This window comes from Anolis sagrei, chromosome 2 (assembly GCF_037176765.1).
Source record: "Anolis sagrei isolate rAnoSag1 chromosome 2, rAnoSag1.mat, whole genome shotgun sequence".
In the NCBI taxonomy this organism is placed as follows: domain Eukaryota; kingdom Metazoa; phylum Chordata; class Lepidosauria; order Squamata; family Dactyloidae; genus Anolis; species Anolis sagrei.
Window position 1 is genome coordinate 265352877 of NC_090022.1, and position 12885 is coordinate 265365761.

General features: G+C 34.7%; 1 protein-coding gene across 3 annotated transcripts in view; it reads right to left on the minus strand.

The window, feature by feature from the left end:
• AP3B1 (adaptor related protein complex 3 subunit beta 1) overlaps nt 1–12885 on the minus strand; it is a 156644-nt gene that overhangs the window by 88092 nt on the left and 55667 nt on the right. For all 3 annotated transcript variants that reach the window (XM_060761621.2, XM_060761623.2, XM_060761622.2), the window contains exons 14-17: nt 11881–11990; nt 5401–5577; nt 1595–1781; nt 492–622 (exon numbers count right to left, since the gene is read on the minus strand). In XM_060761621.2, coding sequence (XP_060617604.2) covers nt 492–622; nt 1595–1781; nt 5401–5577; nt 11881–11990 — 605 coding nt within the window. The remainder of the gene's footprint in view (nt 1–491; nt 623–1594; nt 1782–5400; nt 5578–11880; nt 11991–12885) is intronic.

Here is a 12885-nt window from a genome sequence, read left to right on the forward strand (position 1 = left end):
TAAAGCAAACTTATCACAGAGTTTCTTGCCAAGATTTGTTAAGAAGAGTTTTGCCTCTGAGGGTGCAAGAACATGGCCCAGAGGGTTTCACAGTCACTCAAAGGGTTTCATGGCTGAGTGGGGATTTAAACCTTGGTCTCCAGAGCTGGAGTCAATATGTGATATCATGCTGTCTTCCTTACTGTTTCTTAAACCTACAAACTTACAAAATATTCATGTTAAACTGGGGAAGGTTGACTTGATGACTAGAAGTGAAGCGCCAGCAAGCTGGAATTAGAGTGGCTGAAAGAAAATGTACACTAGAAAATGCCATAAACATTAGCAAATGCATATGGAGAGTTTCAAAGTGATCACCTACAGCAGAAAGGTTTCATTTTGTGACATGTTTATTTCAATTGACTTGAAACCTTCATCTTTAGAAATGATTTACTCACACAGATACACAAGTTCTAGCTCCCAAAATAATAAATTATTTGAAAAAGTCAACATACCGACTCAATTATCTCTACATTTCTCACTGAAGGGTCAGGTGCAATCTCTGGCCAATCAGACAACTCCAGGTAGCCATTGGCTTTCATGTTCAGAGTATGAGACAATGTACCAAGCTGGAAGTGCTCTCTATCTATGGTAAGGAGGTGAAAAATATAAACATGAGCTCTATATCACAAATAGCAATCTTAATCAGAACTAAAGGTAATTGGTATTACATTACCTCAAATGTCATAGAATAAATATAAACTAGGAAGCTCTTCATAGGTCAAAAAACTGATTCCAGTCCATAGATTACAATAATCTCCCCATAATGGTCAATAAAAAAGCTAATCAGTCAGTGTGTTTAGAGGTGTTGCTCTGAAATGTAGCTTCTCTAAAAATTACTTTACTGTGAATATTAAGAATGACAGCACAGTTAAATAATCTATATACATGTCTTGGAACAAACACATCCAGAATTTTAATAGTTTTTTTCCTTCAGAAGAAGGGCTGCTTTCAGAGTTTAAAGCAGAATTAAAACACAAAAGTATGAAATATTCAGAATGATAATAATTAATGTAATAAAGGTTATGTCAGAGTTATAGTATTTCCTAAAATCTAGGGATACAGTAACAGTGAAAATGCATTGCACCCTTGCTTCTGTAACTCATTAGTAGAGCAATAACAACCATCCTGGTATCTAAATACAAACTCAGTCTGGAAGGGACTTTAATGTTTCCCAAACAAAGTAATAATGATATCATGAAAAATCATTATTAAAAGTCTTATGGGTTGTTAAAAATCTTTCTGCACAGACTGTGCATAGTACAAACTGTGGATTTACATGAATTAAATACAACTAGAATGTATACATATGAAGGGAAGTTTTTACATCACTGTAGTTTACCAAATGATTGCCTAAATGTATGCCTAAATGGCAAGATTAGGAAAAATGTGCAATTTTGACAATTCTTTCTTTACAAAACTATTAACTGTCTCTAAAAATCTAAAATCATATTGTTCGTGCATGTATTTTTAAGCTGACCATTTGACTTGATAGCGGTTTTGATAGCTGATGTGTTTATCCTTAATTAAGAAGAGGAAGAAAAAATAACCAACATACCTTTAAAAGGAGACTCAAGCAGTGGAGCGGGCTTTTGTGCCAGAAATATTTTTTTGGCATACTTGCTTAAAGCTCCACTCTTCTCGTTTGGAACAATGAGCTGCCTAATAAATCTTGTACGGTCTCTGATGTCGTAGCTTTGATCATACTTGCCGAGATTTAATATGTACTGCGTAAGCAATTTTGTCTGTGAAAAAGACAAGAGGAGAATGCAAGTTATTTATGATTATTGATAACTCTGGATAAACATATTTAAAGAGGTAATAAAAATGAATGGTTATGTCAAACAAATGTTGTTCCATAGGGAATATGCATTTCTAAAGCAGTAAATGGAATACTGAAGCCAAAGCACATGTCCTCTTCTGTGCTGGGGAGGTGAATGCTGAGTACTAAGAAGCAGCCATGTGCTAGATTATTAAACTGCTGAAGTGGAAAGAAAGGCATCATTAAAAAAATAATCATATATGGCAAACCCGCTGAAGGGCCTACGTGAGAATAATGAATGTGGAAATACAACTAAAAACATGGCACTCAAAACTTAATCGGAAAAATATGCAGGACATCAAAACATCAGAGGATATTAGGAGGCTGGCAAACTGCTTCTGCTGAGGTGTGTTTTATGAAGAGATACTGTCCCTGGCATAAGCAGTGTCTGCACTCTGACTGCACTCAGTTACTTTACTCTGAATTATGACCCATTAAAGCAGACACATGAATCACTGAACTGGATTACTGCAAATTATTTGCAGTGCATTTAGCTGTTACTTTTTCATAAAAGCAAGCTGCTGATGCCCTCTAAAAACCAGGATAAAAGACTTCTTCCATTTTAATCCATGCGGCTTAAAGCTTCTGGTAATATTGGTCATTTATTTATATATGTAAGAGCAAGTTACATTACCACTGCTTTTTAAGGCATAACTATAATCTCAAATTTGATGTGTAGGAATATTAATTATTTAAATTCCTCAATGTTATATTTAATTTTTGCAAAGCAACAACCTGTAATATACTAATAATCTGAAAATGCACCTTACATTCTGCTCATTATGTGTTTATAAAAAATGAAACAGATACAAAAATCAAAACACTGCATTATTGAAAAGCACAATATGCAAGTAATTATATTTCTCAATGTTATTTTTCATTAAAAGTTTTAAATGCAATCTGATCTGAATAACCTTTACCAAAAGACATTCTTTCAGTGCGCAGAAGTGAACGCAAACATTACAAATACTACTTCTCAACATGATTTATACTTAAAACTATTCATATGCAATCTATTCAAACACAAATCTATTCCTTCTTTAATTCCATAATTATCCCTAAAGAAATGCATAGTAATATGCACAGGTCTGTATGAGGGTATCCAATCTCATGGCAATCTATTAAATTCACGGCAGGAATCAACTAGTTCTCCAGATGTTGTTGGGATGCAACTCCCACCAAACCTTACCATTTGTAAGTCCTTTGGGAGCTACAATTCAACAATATGGGGGGATACATGATTCCCACCCCTGGTTAGATTAATTCACACTTCTTTATTAGGGAAAACATTCGGTATAATCTCATATTTTTAACAAATACCAATGTAGATTTGAATAGAACCACAGAATCATAGAGTTGGAAGAGACCTCGTGGGCCATCCAGTCCAATTCCCTGCCAAGAAGCAGGTATAATTTACTTGAATTATCACATTCTATTAAGTAAGGGAAGAGATATGTGGCTGCCAGTAAGTATTTAGAAGTTTAACGTTGTACACTGAGACCAATAGAAGATTACAAAAAAGAAAAGGAAAATCAAAATCAAATCCAGGAAGTCTCACGTCATCACCAGAGATATGAATGCCAGATGTTTGCATGAAACAGCCTACTTCTAACACATTCACTCAAGACATTAGACAAATAAGAAGATTTGGCATAATCTGGTATGACAGTTATTTTCCCAAATAGCTCCTTTGATGATGGATACATTCCACAATCACAGCACATTAGGTTAAAGACATTCAAATGTTGTGAAAAAGGAATTTGATAGGGCTCAGTGCTGCTAAAATACTATTGTTCCAAATCAAACAAAGAAAGATTAAAACAGTGGACTTTGGTATCCTCTATAGATGCCAAAATCCATGGATGTACAAATCCCATTATGTACAATTCCATAGTGAAATTGTTTGCCTTATATAAAATGGCAAAATCAAGGTTTGTCTTTTGGAATTTTGGGCAGGCAGGAAAATATTTTTAAGCCATGGATGATGGAATCTGTGGGTACAGGATCCATGATAACAGAGGGTCAACTGCACTTGCTATGGCATTACACCCTTCAGAAACCCAGAATGCTTTATGAAAACACTACACTAATATCCAGAACATTCTATTTGAACTGGTTGGAAGAAACTCAGATTCTCCTAATCTGGGCAGGATTTTACCATTTCTCCACAGGCGCAGAACATCTCCAAGGAAAGGCCTTCACCCTCAGGGCAGATTGGCTCAGCCAAAATTTATTTCATAATCCAAGAATGTATCAGGCAATTAAATCGAGTTTTTAAGTGAAGATCCTAGTGAAGACCTGGATCTGTAATCTTAAAGGCCAGTAGGTGCAAAGTTGAAATAATCAACAGAATTAATGGAGAATTCACAGATTCCGGACCAGACAAGATAGAATGGGCATCAGAAGTAAGGGAGCCAGTGTAGTATTATATCAAAAGCAATGACAGAACCCAAATTTGGTTTGCAAATAGATGACTGAAATTTGCTCTAGGGCTGTACTGTGAGCAATACAACAATTGCATATGGCCAAGGTAAAGGTAAAGGTTTTGAATAGGCAGAGGTTTTGAATAGGTAAATAGGCATAGTCAGAGTAAGGAACTAAGCAGAATCTAGGGAGTATCTATTATCTGTGGTAAAAGAAACTCTGTGATAAACTACGATAACCTAGTATTTTGATTCTGAGATTAATAATAAAGAGAAATGTCACTACTTCAAAAGAACTTGAATCCAAACTTGTACTTGCTTTAAAAAAATAGAATTATTTTATAGCTTCTCCCTTCTGTTGCAGCTTTTTGCGATAGTGGCCAACCTAGGATGTAGTGAGGCCATTTTAGTTGGGTTTAAGTCACTACGAACTATAAAGCACCTAACTGTTGGAAGAGAAGAATTATCATTTTAGGAGAAATACTCTCATTTGTTCTCCCTCCCATTGCCACATCCTTGTGCTCATTCTGTTTTGGATTCAATGCAGGCATTTTTGGGTTCTTCTTAATAGTGTACACTGCATTTCATGAACTGAGTTGAAGATGCTACTGTTTGCAGATGCTCATTTGTTGGGTACACAGAAAAGGGAGTTCTTCTGGGTCAGTCCTAATTTCTGAAATATATTCTGTCTACAGTTGCAACAGGACCAAACTATCTCTGAACATAATCTGCACATGTTTAATCTGCAGTCTTTACTTGTCTTTTGTGACTGTCTTTATAGTTATTGGTTGTTTTCAAAATATAATGATTTCATTGTTGTGTAACCACGATAACAAATATAAATTCACTGAACCGTCAACCTAGACTATTTGAGATTTTATAATACATATCTACATCCATTCTTTTCAAATTATAATATAGAACTCACATTTATATCATGGAAATTTTATTATACAACTAACTTTGGATATTATGATGCATTTGGAGCCAATGAAGAGGAAGAGGAGAGAAAAGTGAAGGTTGTGAAAGAGGCATGATTAGTGTCTAAGCACAATACCTATTAACTTTATCAGTCAACATGCTTAAACACATTAGTAATTTAATTTTATTCATTCTTACCTGTCTTGAGTTGGTTAAATATAATTTTGCTGCAAGATTCAAAATTTGTAACTTTACAAGGTCATCCTCAGCAGTGAAGTTTTTGGCCATTTTTCTTAGAACATCAGGTGCTATTTTTTGAACTCGTTCACAGTATTCTCCAGTAAGCCAAAGAATGCTGGCCCTTGCCACAGGAACCTTATGTAACAAATGAGTAGAAAGAGGTGATGCATCTTCTGCCACTTTGCTTACTTTTTTAGGGCACACACATTAGCAAACTCTGAGACAATGAAGCCAGTTGGCACGTACCAAATATATGCACAGAGGCACAAGATTCAACAATATAATGGCACAATACTTAATAATATTTAAACATTCAGTTAAAAAACTATATTTAAAAGACTAAATACAATTTTAGTAGTTCAAGTGTAATCATCTGTAGGACCAAAAATAGAAAGCATTGGCATTTAGAGGTGGTTTCCTCAAGATACTGTCCAAGGTGCAAGATTATAATTTATTGAAATACTTGGAGGATAGTCAGCTGATGAGAACAGAAGCAAGTGAGATTGTTCAGTTGGTCCAAGTGAAAGATATTTTAGAAGGCAAGTGATTCCATTATCATATAATATCCATATTAAAGGAGTTATTTTTCAAAGATGGGAACTAAGTTGATGGTTTGACATGAAAAAACTGCAGTTTTTCTCTGAGTAATGGGTGCTTTATGGGCGCTAGATAAAGAAAATATTAACCTAAAGCCAGAGGTTAATTAAGTTCAACTCTTGGATTAATTCCTGTTGGTTGCACTGTCAAAGCTAGGCCACTAGCAGTGGTGAAGCCAAATAGTTTTATGGCCAGCGGTAGAAAGGTAGGGAGTGGAAAGTGCTAGGAGTGGGATTGTGAGGGCTGTCTGATTTTTAAATATAATTTTACTTTTAATTGTATTTTAACCTATATATATGACACAAATATTTGATTTTTAAAAAATATATATATTTATATGGATATTCATTAGTCCTGTTTTTAAATTCTATTGTATTGTGTCATGTCACTGTTAGCTGCCTTGAGCCCCTATGGGGAGAAACGCAGGATAGAAATAGAGTAAATACATAAATAAATCAGGGGAAGCTGCAAGAGAGGCCAGGGCAATTATTTCTTCAAGACATGTCTTCTGGAGATGGCAAGGATAGGATGTTCATAGGAAACAATGTTTGGAGTGAGGTGGGCTGGCCTTGAACATTTATCTCCTGCTTGATACAGAAAATTGCCAAAGCCACTCCTGCTCCTGAACATCTTGGCTACAAGGAATCATCATTCCAGCAGCCTTCTCCTGCTACTGCTATCGCATCCTAGAGAAATGGCAAGCCCAGATAAAGTGTAACCTCTTTTATAAACAGATTATCCCATATACTGTGCACCAACAGGATTCCAATCTGTGTTAATGGGAAATTCCTGTCTGGTAATCTCCTTTGCTGGACCAATTAGGAACAGAAAACACACTTAAGATTTTGTTTGTCAATCACAGGCAAAGCTACAAAAATTGGAGTATACATATATCTATCTACTTCATCAGAAAACACTAATTTTCTGTACAAACACTATTCATAACTAACAATTCTACTAACTAGCCAGGTTACTTGAATTGGACATTGGAGAGCCCAAAAGATGGGTCAGGTTAGAGAAACTAATAAACGGATGGGAATATGGATCATGTCTTATGGGGAAAATTGGGGGAAAAGACCTAAAAATTATAAAAAGAGTCCCTTTGACATCAACAATGGAATGTTGGAGAAAATGGCAGGATAAACTTCCAATAAATAAATAAATAAATAAATAAATAGACAATCTCCCAATAGGATCCATAGAGAACAGAAAGCCCCAGTTATACCGAAATATACTAAAGAAATTGAAACAGCATGATATAACAAAGACTGAGGACTTAATGGAACAGTCACACAATGGGAGGAGATAAAAGATAAATGCGGGTGCAGAAAATGGCTACAATGGGGAAGGCTGTCTAAAAAGCTAACAGAATGGAAGAGTAAGGTAACCCCAGAAACAAATCTTGACAAAATTATAAAATGGAAAGTTGAAAAGGAGAAAGGAATTGTGGGATTTATATACAAAATAATAATGGAAAAATAATACAACACAAAATATACCCTGATTGAAGTCTGGAAGAAAGAATTAAGTTTCAGTGAGAAAGAAATAGGCAATTAGATAAAATCAATTAATAAAATAAAACATCTAAAGATCAAAGAAATGCAATGAAAATTACTTATAAAATGGTATACAACTCCTGTGCAATTGGCGTATATTACGAGAATCTACCCAAATCAATGTTGGCATTAACTGTGGGAAAACCAGTACATATATTCCCACATGTAGTGGGAATATGAAAAAATAAAAGTTCCATAAAACAATTAAGAAGGAAATTGAGAAGCTATTAGATAAATATAGAATAGAACAAGACTCATTTTTTTGTTCAGAAAATGAAAAGCAATGGGGGACTAAAAGAATGGGAGAAAATAATAAAACACATCATGGATGCAATTAAAGCCTCAGTTGCCCTAGGTTGGAAGGACCACAAGAAATGGGATATAAAAACTTGGTATAAATATCTAGCCGACTACCTATTCCAAGATTATATTAGTGAATTGAAAAGTTATTATATGAGGGGCCAAACCACAAGGACCTGGAAGGCAAAATGGAAGGGTCTCATTTCCAGGGGAAAGATTGATATAAGATATTAAATAAAACTATCCTCATGATTGAACAATTATATTTTTTAAGAGTAGCAAATTGTTCCGGGGGGGGGGGGGGGGGAGAGAAAGAAGGGAAATGATGTAAAACGAGATACAGGATGATGAAGAAAACAAAATGAATACTTTTGAGAACCTTAGACAGATGGTTGTGCATAAGATATTAAATTGTATTCCTGTACCTTTGTATTATGTAATGAGAAGTCAAGGGTAGAGTTTTCGGGAGGGAATGGAGACGTGGTGGGATTGGGGAAAAATACTTGTATTTTGATTGTTGAATTTTGAAGATTGTATGTTTCTATGTATGTGTCTGTGTAATTTTAAAAACTTTTTTTAAAAAAACCCTTAAGAATTCTACTAAAATTACCCAAAAGACATTGGTTTCAATCCAGAGAGGGCTGAATAGAATTCTGTTTATGGAATGGGCATATTTTGTTTTATGTTTTTAAATAATGCATTATCTCTTGTTTTTATAATGTGTCCCGCCTCAAGCCGCAGGGAGAGACAGCTAATAAAGTCATTATTATTACTATTGTTTCTGCCCTCGCTATTGCTGTCTGCATTTTCAAAGCCATCCTGAGAGCTGATGGACCCTTTGCAATGAGAGGAGATGACAGTGGCTGCAGCAGGAAGTATATGTGATGAGAGAACTCCAGGATAGCACTTCCTTACTAGACAGGGAAATTAAAGACTCTTCTAATGTGCTCCAGGAAATGGCAGTGACTCCTATGGAGAAATCCAACTATGATTATCCCTTGAAGGTTTGATAAGATTTGGTAGCAGTAACTTTAACTTTTACTAGCACAAAAACTCTAAAGATTAAAAAGGACTGATCAGTAAAAATATTTCTTCCATTGGTCTAAAGCTGGAGATTCAAATCTAAATATTTATTATTTCTTCCCAAAGCACTGAAGTTAAGGACCCTTACTTGAGATAGCAACCAATGCTTGATTACTGCAGTAATGAGTGTTAATGTCATTCTGTTACAACACAGACAACTTATGGTGCTGTTTTTAACCACCACTTAGCAATCAAAGTCAAGTAAAAGAATCAATTCAAAGGAAATAAAAGAAAAAGAAACAGATCATGGCAAAGCATTATGAATGATGAATACTGGCTTAGTTTAGAAAATAACAACAGACATACATTGACAGGAGTATTTGGAAACAATTCTGAAGTCTACAGTTACGAAGTGAAACAGGCAGTGAAAATCTATTACGCAAGAAAAGTTTTAAATGCCTGAGTACATTTGCTAAATCAAATGTAGTAAGACTGATGTCATTAGTATATACTGAGAAAGAGCTTATTTCTAATGTTCCAAAGGTTACGCTGCATTAAAACATTACTCCCAAACTATCATTTTAAATTGGGCTAAAGAATAGTAATTGAGTGATACATTAAATTTTCAACTACAGAAGTTCAAACTGCCTGGAGAACTGACAGATACTTTTACTTAACAATATATGCCTAATTTAAAATTTCAGTTATAAGAAATTTTCTAAAGAAACATATATTACACATTTTTGTTTAAAATTTAAAATTCAGCTAGACAATATATATGATGTAAGTTTCTACTCAAAAGAACAAAACGTACTCTCTTTGGATAGATCTTTAAAAAGTTATAGAAGTACATCTTTTAGGGCTGTACAGAAACAGGGTAGAACATTAATTTACATATATTCATTTACACAACTGAATGTTTATATTAAATTGCCCAAAACTGTAAGAAAATGCTGTCAGCTATACAGGATGGAACTGGACATTGTTCTGTTACTGAACGTATTCAATATGACAGGGCTTGTGATTCTATGCGTATGCACATAATCACATGGGAAATTAGTGGAACCGAAGTCCATTTTCACCATGGCACCACCTTTCTGCAGTGGTAGAATTGTGTGCTTCAATGAGGCAAGAATGAGGCAACAGCAGTGCTGCTCGTAGGGCAATGGATCTCAACCTGTGGGTTCCCAAGTGTTTTGGCTTACAACTCCCAGAAATTTTTGTTTTGAAGGCCAAAACATCTGGGGACCCAAAGGTTGAGAACCACTGCTGTAGGGTCTCCCACATCAATAAGCTTTTGCTGAGGAGTCAGACTAATGTGCCAAATAGCCACAGGACAGAAGCGGCGGTGGGTGAAACTGGCAGATGATCTTTCAGAACCAATGTGAGTAGCACTATAGCCAATGCATGTTAGTACTGCACAGGAGGCGGCATGGTAAACCACTTCTGAATGTTTTGACCATGAAAATCCTTTATTGAGAAAATCCAAAAGGAAACAAGACATAGTGCCAGAAGATGGGACTCCATGGTCAGAAGGAACACAAGGACTGACTGGGAACAACAGAGGACAACAGCAAGTAGAGCTATCACTATGACACAACTAGATTCAGACCAAAAGGATGTTCAGAGGTGAAAGGAAAGCCTGAGGCCGCACAACATATATAATAACACTAAATGTGAAATGCATGAATTGAGGAAGCTAGAAATAGTAAAATAAGAAAGGGAAAGCATACTTATCACAATACTTTGGGTGAGCAAGCTAAATTGGACAGGAATGGGAATATATAATGATGTGCCTTATAAAAATTGGCAAAGTCAAGTTTTGTTTTTGATTTTTTTAGGGAGGAGGGAAGACATTTTCAAGATGTTTGATGGTTGAATCCAAGGATACAAAATCCATGGATATTGAGAGATTACTGTAAATTACAAAATTTCCTGATGACCAATTTTCCAGAAAGTGGCAATCCTGTAATTCATAAGAATACAAGAGGAAATACATTCATTGCACAACTCTGCCTTGCAGCATCTTTAAAGACCAAGAACTGCTGACTGCATCATACTTTATATTCAAAATAGCCTGAGCAAGCAACCAAGTGCAATTGTGTAGGAAAGAAGTTTTTACTACCATTTGAATGCATTATGTTGTCTGCAAAAACCAACAATGAAGTCTAAGAGCAGTTAAAATATATATTTGGAAGATTTTTCTGTAAGCATCTGTTTGAAAAGTATTGTCTTTCGGTAGATCGCTTCTTTCATAAAACACACTTCCCATTTTGGTTAAAGTTTTCATGGAGGGATGCAGGCAACCATTAGCTTAGCTGACAAGATGCAGTAATTCTCACATTAGGCATTTAACATGCTTTTTATTTTTAAGTAAAAGAAGTTAAAAGTCACAGCTTAAAAAAAGCACAGCTTAAAAATATGCAATGAACTTAATAAATGTATTTTTCCTCATAGCAAGTCTGAGTGTTTCAAATCAAATCTTATACATAAGAATACCTACCTAAGTCATCTTGTTTTGCCTTTGAAAACAGCAAGGTTGCCTATGGAAATGTTAACACAACTCTACAAGACTATATCAGTATGACTTTTACTTTACACGGGTCAGATCCTAACACTAACAATAGTGTTTTGACATGAAACTTTTAAACAGAGGCTGGATGGCCATCTGTCGGGGGTGATTTGAATGTGATGTTCCTGCTTCTTGGCAGGGGGTTGGACTGGATGACCCATGAGGTCTCTTCCAACTCTTTGATTCTATAATTCTATGATTAAACGGAGCAGAAAAATGTGCATATTTAGTGTTTGGTGAAAAAAAAATGTTCCTCAATGTTTTCAGAAAAGCAACCAAGAGACATGTCATCTTTACATTTGTTCTCTCTTAAAAACATACATACACAATCTAGATTTCACTAAAATATATTGTGGATAACTAAGATGAAAAATCATAAAAAATACTCACAGTAATACTATCCAAGAGTTTGGCCATGCGTTTAATTATTTCACCATGGTGTGCTAGTTGTGTTTGTAGCAGTTTCTTAATGACTACTACACTTTCAGCAACTACTATTTCTAGTGAAGAAAAAGACAAGTGATAAGTTGTATTGCTGTAAGATTTGCAACAGATACCACAAAATTATTACAATTTCTGAAATTATCCAGACATTTTGAAAGCATATTTGGTACAATTAATAGATTATCTCTAAGCTTTAAATGTAAGCCAGCTTTCCCAGGAAAAACAAAGGAGTTTAAAGAGATTTTGCCCTTTAAAATCTTAACCTTAGAGAAGCAACTGATTTTGTGTTGCTGTACCTTTAATACTTAAATTTTGGTTATACTTGAAAGTCCAACAAAACCAAAGCATACCATACAATATTCATACTTGTAAGTTGATAACCATCTGCAAGTCTTAAAAATATAAGATGTACTGATTTCTATCCTTTGCTCTATTTTTATAAATAAGCTGTTATGTGTAATGTTCAGGATGCACAAATTAATACCTTAAATAGAGGTGGCTACTCATAAAGCAGAACCCCTTTTATGTAAAATACCAAACTGCTATAATAATATGGATTCAATTCTTCACTAAATTTATTTTCAAAGCTAGTCGCAAATAATTTCAGCAATTTTCTTCTTGCAACAAGAAAGTCTTTTCACAATTATTCACAATTCTGTGCAAAATTCATGAATGATTCTTATGTTCAGAAAACAAGACTTTCTATACAAAAAATAGAATTTTTGTGCAAAATAATTTTTCAATGCAGAAATATAAAATCCTACTCAGAAGATGTTGCTTTCTGTATGGAAAATACCTTTTCCTCTGTAAATTGATCATGTGCATTTTTTAACCAATTAAATTGCAAATTATAGCATTTTCTGTGTAGAAAACTGCATTTTCTCTATAGGAAATAATATTTCTGCACTAACATTTTCCAAAAGAAAAGCCCCTATTTCTTATGGAGAAAAT